The sequence below is a fragment of the Cynara cardunculus genome (genome assembly GCF_001531365.2).
Source record: "Cynara cardunculus var. scolymus isolate 2C chromosome LG 12, CcrdV1, whole genome shotgun sequence".
NCBI classification, from domain to species: Eukaryota; Viridiplantae; Streptophyta; class Magnoliopsida; order Asterales; family Asteraceae; genus Cynara; species Cynara cardunculus.
This window is the reverse complement of record NC_037539.1, coordinates 8,819,774-8,828,913: the sequence shown is the minus strand read 5'-3', so window position 1 is coordinate 8,828,913 and position 9,140 is coordinate 8,819,774. Positions and strand designations below refer to the sequence as shown.

Below are 9,140 nucleotides of genomic sequence, written 5' to 3'. Positions count from 1 at the left end.
ATCCAGTTTGTCCACATAGCATTATCATATGCTAATTTGCTAAAATCCCGTTTGCGGGATCCAACGATCGATTCCATAGAAACGGTAGTAGATAGATTATCTTACTTAATAAATTCCCGAAAGTTTTTAGCACAACATGCTCTAAAAAATCGTATTTGACATGCGTGGTCTAAAAATCGTATTTGAAACCATTAGGCTTTAGCAACATTGTTGTTGGTTATGGGCATTGACATGTATGCATCTCGGCTTACGATTGCAACTCAATCATGAGTCATTAGAAATTCGCTCGGGATTTTCATTTGAATGCAAGTAAAATCTTTCGAGACGTTCGGAAGCCTTCTTGACCTAAAATAGACCAAACAAAATTCCGATTCATCCGTCAAGAAGCATAAAAGAAATCTAAAACGATATAAATAATTTGATTCATATTTGTATAAAATTACTTGATCATCCCAGTCTGTTCTCCACATTATGTAACCAAGTGTAACTGTTTGCGTTAGAACGCCAAAAATCATTCCGGCCCATATGCCCTGTCAAATAATACAAATTTATCATAGAGAATTCTGACCAGAAAATAACTTTAAGTTGTTGAAAAACAAACAATATTTATGTACCTTAACTTCAAGGGTCGTCAAAAATCCGAGCAAAGCTCCTAACGGGATACCAATCACATAAAAGCAAACGAGGTTAACAATTGCTACAACACTCTGCATGCCAGCTCCAATTGCTACCCCTGGTGACATGATTTTTCCAAATCACGAACACTATCATACAAATTTTAAATTTGTTCTCGAATGATTAAGCCGATATATATATATATATATATATATATAAATGTAGAGAAACGATCATGTGAGAAGTTAATGTAAATAACATGGTAGAGAGTTACCTCATACCTGAGAGAACCGGATAGATACCATTCAACAAAACCGAAAAAGAGAGAAACAAAGAAAGATCCGATATTGTATCTGCAACTCTTTCATCATCCGTAAACAAGTATGCAAGTTTTTTACCCAACACCAAACAAAGAACAAAGAAGAACACTCCAATCGTCATCGAAGTCCCCAACAACACTTTTATCGATAACTTTACTGCTTTCGCGTTTCCTCTCCCCAATTCATTCGCCACCCGAACACTTCATACATTTTTAAAATGTATAAGAATCACAAACAGTAAAAATGTTAGAAAAATTCTTAAGAAATTATTGATCCACGTACCATGCGGCAACTAGGAAACCAAGGCTTATCATGAACTCCCATGCATAAATGTTCAGGCTGCAAACATATCGCAAGAAACAAGCGTTAGTTTCTACCAAAATGAGTCGAAAATGGCGAAATAAGGACACGAGTAGTTTGTTACCAGATCGAGAAGGCGGATATCGCGATCTTGGCATCTGCCATGTAGCCAGCAAGCAAGACTAGAATAGCATAGTACCATAACTCCAAGCTACACATTACCAACAATGGTTAATCCATAACGGTTCGTGTTTTTGGGACGAATTGTGCATCGATTACGAATTCGAATACCACTAGGTTTGACCTTAATAATTCAAAACTGTAAATGACCCATAGTTTGTGTATATACTTACCAGAGCATAACACCAGAAGAGATTGAGAGCTTAACAACAGGCAGCAGATCCTTAAATGCTGCAACTGTGAATCCTTTCCATGAATGTGGACACCATCCTCCAAAAATGTAAACAAATTCGCTGATCACAAGAAACCACGAAGACGACGAGAGTGCAATCATCGCACCCGCGACCCCCATGTTCAGTTTATACACGAAAAACCATGATAATGGTATATGGATTGCGAATTGAAATGCTGAAAGCCATGCGATAATCATGTTCTTTAGTTGTGCTTGTAGGTACATTTGTATAGCCAAGCCAAAGACGTAGCTGTAAACGAAAGGAATGAACCATAACGATATGTATCCGCCACTCTTCGCTATTGATTCTTCCTCCCCAACAAGTTTGAAGATTTGGGTACCAAAGATGAAGATCGGGAGCAAGACGGTCAAAGTAACCAAGTCGATGATCCATGATCGTTGCAAGTAAATCCCCATCATGTGGTTTTGTCCGGCTCCAAACGCTTGTCCGCAAAGGGTTTCAGTTGCACTCGACATTCCCAACTGTCGATACGTTCGAATTAGAAGGAAAGTTAACGGTCCATTCCCGTTAGACCGAAAGCATTTATGACGGGGAGAAAGAAGCGAAAACTTAGTGGTCCTCTTGAGCACCACCATTGTTGCTTCTCTCTCACTATCAGATGTTTTACGAATAACAACCGAAAAACTATAGTTTACTTACAAGTATTCCATTGATAAATCGAACGGTGAGCGTTTGAACAAGCGCGTATCCAGCAAGATCTACCTCACTTATATGTCCGATGAATGACTGAGTGACAACAAGGGTTCCAAATGCAAAAAGCTTTGATACAACGGCAGGTAATGCAACCATCCATATCTTTTCCCATTCAGCCCATATCCTGTGTTTCAAGTCGCCTTTCTCTTGTACTTCTTCATCCATCATAAGAACCGGTAAGCTAAAAGTGTATTGAAGAAGATGAGAGTATCGAGCAATCCGTCATCGTATTGAACGTCAATCTATAAGGAATAAAAAAGTAATGTATTTTCTTATGAAACATCACTTGTAATTTTCACCAATCAAACCCACCTCACAGATTATGTGCTTACTTTGGATATCCAACCCGTTATGCGAGCCAACTAAACTTAAGGAGATCACGTGTTTTGCAGATAGCCCGGAGTCACCGTATTTGAACCTCCATGGCCACAAGGGGATTTTTATTTCTCCTTAGATTTGAAAATGGGACGTCCAAATACTTTTGACCTTTAGAGTCAAACTCAAACCAATCAACTTCCCCTTTGATTAACATTATTTAGTTTTGTAATAAAAAGAAATGGGTTGCAAACAAATATTAGGATTTGTTTTATCACGACACGACTCTAATCCACCGGCATAATGGGGGCGGGGATTCCCCAACTCATGGAAGACAGAGGTTGATTTATATACCCGATGTAGGTTGCGGGTGAGGTCGGAGATGGTACTACCCGACCCATTATTAATATATAGAGTCAGGTTTATACAAGAACAGTAACCAAATAATTAAGAAAACACGAAAACGACCGAATGACATGTGATTCACGCTACTTTGGGCACGGATTGGGGTCGCGAATGTAACACCGAAAAAACTGGAAAAGAGCAACTAATTTATAAAAATTTATAATGCATCTAATGAAGAATAAATTCCTTTCTAATTGATAATACTCAAAGATGGCAGTTTCACGATTTACATCAATAACCTACAAACCAAGCCTTTCACTAGGTATAGAAGGATTGGTGTTTCTAAAACCAATAAAGTCGCTATCTCCATAGATACACATGACGCCACAAAGAGCTAAGTACTTTACGGACCCTTAACTAGCACTCAACTCTTCTCAAGTGTCTCTTGAACCGCCCCTACAAGGACCTGATGCACATGCCGACAAGAAGTATTAGGTCTAAAACCTAGTGAGTTATAGTTCAAATATTTTATATTGTCGATAAGGAAACACTAAAGCTAAACGAAAGTTATAAAATGACAAATTTTCCAATAGAAAGAATGTTTACTATTTAAAATGACATCTTTCCAAAATACACCATTTTCAAAATACTAAATAACATATTTCGATGATGGGGGATGCCCATTTTTTTTATTAGATGTAGCAGAACACAAAGTAAGCCACATATCAACATTGTCGAGTTTTGCCTCGACGCCATCAAACAACCTTAGTGCTTACTCTCCACGGTTTGCGTTTCCTCCATTTTTTGTTGTTTTTGTTTCTTCCTTGTTGAGGAGTTTGACAACTTAAAAAATATGGAGAGTGCATCGGAGGTGTTAGATGAAATGCCTAAAAAAAAATCTAAGTGTTTTGAAATTTTATTAGAGAGAAAAAGCAAATAGCAAGAGTAAAATTGTCATTTACTTCATTCAGATAATTTATTCAACATTATAAACACATAACAATAAATCATAATCCATACAGACATATTAATTTATACAGACAACTTTACTTATAAAGAGCTTAATGAAAAAACAACTAAACAGTCCCTTAGGTTGTTTTTTAAAGGATACTAAAACAAGGTTTTAGTATTAATTTATGCAAATAAAAATCTGACGTTTGAAAATTTTGTAGTAGTAAATACATCAATGTCCGATAGTGAAACGTCTCCTTATCGTCAGAAGATAACAATTGAAAAATGAAAATGATATGAACAGACGGATCCATGTTGGCTATCTCAATTATGGCCCGTTAGAAATTTGCTCGGGATTTTCATTTGAATGCAAGTAAAATCTTTCGAGACGTTCAGAAGCCTTCTTGACCTACAATAGACCAAACAAAATCCCCATTCATACGTTAAGAAGCATAAAGAAATCTAAAGCGATATGAATAATTTGATTCATATTTGTATAAATTTACCTGATCATCCCAATCTGTTCTCCACGTTATGTAACCAATTGTGATTGTTTGTGTTAGAACGCCAAAAATCATTCCTATCCATATACCCTGTCAAATAATACAGTTTTTATCATCGAAAATCACGACCATGATAGCTTCCGTTGTCGAAAACACATAGCATTTATGTACCTTAACTTGAAGAGTCGTTAAATATCCAAGCAAAGCTCCCAACGGGATACCAATCACGTAAAAGCAAACTAGGTTAACAATTGCTACGACGCCCTGCAAACCGGCTCCAATTGCCACTCCTAATGACGAGATTTTTTCAAATCATGAACACTACCATGTAAAGTTTCCCGAAATAGAAACCAACAAGATCTTTGAGATACCTGAGAGTACCGGATAGATGCTATTGAACAAAATCGAAAAAGAGAGAAGCAAAGAAAGATCTGATATTGTATCTGCAACTCTTTCGTCGTCTGTAAACAAGTATGCAAGTTTATTGCCGAACGCCAAACARAGAACAAATAAGAACACGCCAATCGCRAGGGAAGTCCCCAGCAACACCTTTATCGAAAACTTTAYTGCTTTCGCATTTCCTCTCCCYAATTCATTCGCCACCCGAACACTTTRTATRTTTTGTAGTTAGAACACAAKGTTAGCRGTCACAWATACAAMACGAAAAAYGAGAGCGARAAGTCTATAAGAAATCATCGATCACATACCATGCSGAACCTAGGAAACCAAGGCTTATCATGARCTCCCATGAATTCATGTTCAAGCTGCAAAAATGTCGCAAGAAACAAGCTTTAGTTTCTCCTAAAAAGAGTCGGAAATGGTGAAACGGGAACACGAGTTTGATACCAAATGGCGAAGGCAGATATCGCGATCTTGGCATCTGGCATGTATCCAGCAAGTAAGACTAGAATAGCATAGTACCATAACTCCAAGCTACACATTAACAACAATGGTTAAACTAAACTTTGACTTTTCAAGTCAAAACAACAGTTTTTGAGCTTCGAAATAACGTTCGTTTCTGTAAATTTTTCAGAAACTAGTAATAATCACATTAACAATTTAAAATTACTGCCTTAATCAGAAGCATTTTAAGTGTTTTCGTGAAGAATAGTGCATGGATTATGAGTTCAAAAACCAATAGTTTTGACCTCAAAAAGTCAAATACTTACCATAGCATCACACCAGAAGAAATTGAGAGCTTGACAACAGGTAACAAGTCGTTAAATGCTGCAAGTGTGAATCCTTTCCATGAATGTGGACACCACCCTCCAAAAATGTATATGAATTCGCCGATCACAAGAAACCATGAAGACAACGAGAGTGCAATCATCGCACCCGTGAGCCCCATGTTCAAATTATACACAAGAAGCAACGATAAAGGTATATGGATTGCAAATTGAAATGCCGAAAGCCATGCGATAATCATGTTTTTTAACTGTGCTTGTAGAAACATTTGGATAGTCAAGCTAAAGAYGTAGTTGTAGAYGWAGGGRATGAACCATAACGATAYGTATCCGCCACTATTTGCTATCTGTTCTTCCTCGCCAACAAGTTTGAAGATTTGGGTACCAAAGATGAAGATCGGGAGCAAGACGGTCAAAGTAATCAAGTCGACGATCCATGATCGTTGCAAGTAAATGCCCATCATATTGTTTTGTCCGGCTCCAAATGCTTGTCCGCAAAGGGTTTCGGTTGCGCTTGACATTCCCAACTGTTGATAAAATTCAAATTAGAAGGAACTTTAATCGTCCATTCCCGTTAGACTGAAAGTGTTTATGACGGATTATACTCGTTCATAGTAAATTACTGTACTGGTTGAGAGGGAGAAAGAAGCAAAAACTTAGTGGTCCCCATTTATCCACTAGTGTTGCATCTCTCTCACTCCCTATATATTGATTATTTTGTTAATAATAACTGAACAATTATAGACTACTTACAAGTATTCCATTAACAAATCGAACACTGAGCGTTTGAACAAGCGCATATCCAGCAAGATCAGTCTCACTTATATGTCCAATAAATGATTGAGTGACGACAAGGGTTCCAAATGCACAAACTCTAGATATAATGGTAGGCAATGCAACCCTCCATATTTTTTTCGACTCGACCCATATCCTCTGTTTCAAGTCACCGTCCTCTTGTTCTTCTTGTAGGAGAAGCTTTGTTTTGATTTCGTCATCCATCCTAAGAACCGAGAGATTATAGATGTATTAAAATAAGATCATATTGTAGAGTAATTTCTTAACAGATACCATTTTATTGAACGTGAACCCATAAAAATTAAAAAAATGTACCTTTCACTAATCAAACCCACCTCACAAATTATGTCTTTACTCAAAATATTAATTAATTTTGTAATAAAAAGAAATGGGTTACAAACAAACATTATGATACAACTTCAATCGACCGCCAAATTGGAATGTACTAACACTAAACTAATGTGTTCATATTAATTAATATATTTATTTATATTTATATTTATATTTATATATTATAAGTTTAAAAATAAAATTCTTTTATATTTTTAAATTGCAAATCAAATGTAATTAATAAGGTGATGGTATATTGATTAAGTATCAAAGGTAGTAGTGGAAAATCCTATCTATTTTGGGTTCGAATTCAGGTGCTGTCAAAATCTTTGAGATCATGTAGGTTCATCTGCGATGAATTCAAGTCATTCATAGTCGTCCTGGAGATTAATCGATCCTTGTAAGCTATCCCACACACTCAAGATTACATATATATATATATATATATATGTATGTATGTATGTATATGTCAACATTCGTCTATATTTGTCAGAAACTGAAAATTTTGAATTTTTGAATTTCTTCTAATTAAACTCACTTTTTTAGTACGATATATTTTATAACAAAAAATTCTAAAACCAACCACTTAAACTTGGAAATAGAAAAATAAATGAAAATGATGCAACCTTAAATCATCAAACGAGCAAATCGTGAGGAATTAGATCTTATAATATATATTTTTTTAAATTTCTTAAACCAAATCTTTTGTCTTATTGTCAATGAGGTTGGATCGGTCACCGTTGAAGATAGTCTTTTTTTTATTAACCTAGATATCTAACCCGTTATACGAGCCGTCTAATCTCAGGGCGACCATCTGCTTGCAGATAGCTCGGAGTCACCGCATTTGAACCTCCGTGGTCACAAGGGGGTTTTTTATTTCTCCTTGGATTTGAACCTGGGACTACCTCCTGATACTTTTGATCTTTGGAGTCAACACATAACTTAAGATTGAATACTCGGGACATATAGATATCAAGAAAGAATTATTATCAAAATACATATCATCAAATATTATTTGAATCCATTATTGATCAATAATTAGAGAAACAAATAAACACGTAACATCAATATCTTAAAGAAACCCTTGAAACGGTCTCGGTTTTGGATGAAGTGAGATCTTTTACGAGTTAGAAAGTCATAAATATGACCATCTAACTGAATACACTGTATTGAATCGAATCGAATCGAATTGAATGAAACAAGAAGTAGAGATAAAAGAGACTTACTATATAAGGAAATATGATCTGCAAAAAGTAGCAGCAGAACCGATTCTTTCCAATTTCAGAAAGAAGAGGCTTGAAATCATGTATGCAAATGACCAAAGCAAAAAAGAGGTGAAAGTAGACGAAGGTGTTGGGGGGGAACTCAAAAGTATTTATTCTTAAAATGAGCTGTTTGGTTATTGGGCCTTTATCTCTCCTTTATCAATGGCCATCTTCGAGGGTTATTTTGGGTATTTCACTTTCTTATATTGTAATTCTTGTAATAAAGAAAATATATTATTATTACTTTTAAGAAAATAACACCGATTTAATTCCGCTTTTCTATAGTTTTTCCTAAGAATGAGTCTTTTTTATTATTTTTGTAGGATTTCTATGTAATATAAAGAAATTATAATTATCAATTTTATAAAACAAAATTTCGTTAATTTATTTGATTTATACATGAAATGGAACTAAATTTTCTAGATTCTATCTTTCATTGATTTTATCATTCCATCATATATCTGATAAGATTAAAACTCGTTTTTTCGTTAAGAAGTTAAAACTCAAAACTATACAAAACGACCCTAATCTATTATAGCTATTTTGGCTAGCTGATGCTAATAAGTTAGTTGGTAGCTGATAGACTAACTAATAAATAAATTATGTTTGACAAAAACTAACTGATAAAAAAGTAAAATGAACAAAAATGTCATCTTGAAAAATTAGTCAATTATAATATTTTATGATATATAGTTAAAATAAATATTTAATAATATAATATATTAATACAAACACATAGTAAAAAAAATTAAAATTATAAAATATATTAATTAAAAGAAATTTTAATTGATTTTATATATATATATATATATATATATATATATATATATATATGGTTGGTTTACGTGAAATCAAAGGTTTTTCGTGAGACGCGTAAATATCAATTTACGTTCATTGATCAACTTTATAAGCTAATGGTCTATAATTGTACGGTGGCAATTTTGTGATTATTGAGAAGTCTCGTAGCAATTTTGTGATTATGAATATTCATATTGTAGAAAAAATTCAAGGGTTGAGAACTGGTCCTACGGGTTTTACGAAAAACTCTTGGTCTTACATGATCTCAAATATATATATATATATATATATA

General features: G+C 34.6%; 2 protein-coding genes across 2 annotated transcripts; both read right to left on the bottom strand.

Moving 5' to 3' along the window:
* Nucleotides 1-264: 264 nt before the first annotated feature.
* Nucleotides 265-2,527, bottom strand: LOC112522871 (protein DETOXIFICATION 24-like). The gene is made up of 8 exons (XM_025132190.1): nt 2,309-2,527; nt 1,589-2,130; nt 1,360-1,446; nt 1,218-1,274; nt 897-1,135; nt 615-733; nt 444-530; nt 265-345 (listed from the first exon to the last, which is right to left on the bottom strand). The coding sequence occupies exons 1-8, from the start codon at nt 2,525-2,527 to the stop codon at nt 265-267; spliced, it is 1,431 nt and encodes a 476-aa protein (XP_024987958.1).
* A 1,562-nt stretch (nt 2,528-4,089) lies between these two features.
* LOC112523041 (protein DETOXIFICATION 25-like) lies at nt 4,090-8,112 on the bottom strand. The gene is made up of 9 exons (XM_025132474.1): nt 8,012-8,112; nt 6,414-6,660; nt 5,646-6,187; nt 5,323-5,409; nt 5,184-5,240; nt 4,848-5,086; nt 4,648-4,766; nt 4,480-4,566; nt 4,090-4,382 (listed from the first exon to the last, which is right to left on the bottom strand). Exons 2-9 carry the CDS (start codon nt 6,657-6,659, stop codon nt 4,302-4,304), a joined length of 1,458 nt encoding a protein of 485 aa, XP_024988242.1. The 5' UTR covers nt 6,660; nt 8,012-8,112; the 3' UTR covers nt 4,090-4,301.
* Nucleotides 8,113-9,140: the final 1,028 nt, after the last annotated feature.

Excerpts from the sequence above, each read along its gene's own strand:
- LOC112522871 (XM_025132190.1), bottom strand. The coding sequence starts at position 2,527 with ATGGATGAAGAAGTACAAGAGAAAGGCGACTTGAAACACAGGATATGG. Across the intron at positions 1,447-1,588 it reads TCTTCTGGTGTTATGCTCTG|CTTGGAGTTATGGTACTATG; the intron begins GTAAGTATATAC and ends GGTAATGTGTAG. Across the intron at positions 346-443 it reads GAACAGACTGGGATGATCAA|GTCAAGAAGGCTTCCGAACG; the intron begins GTAATTTTATAC and ends GGTCTATTTTAG.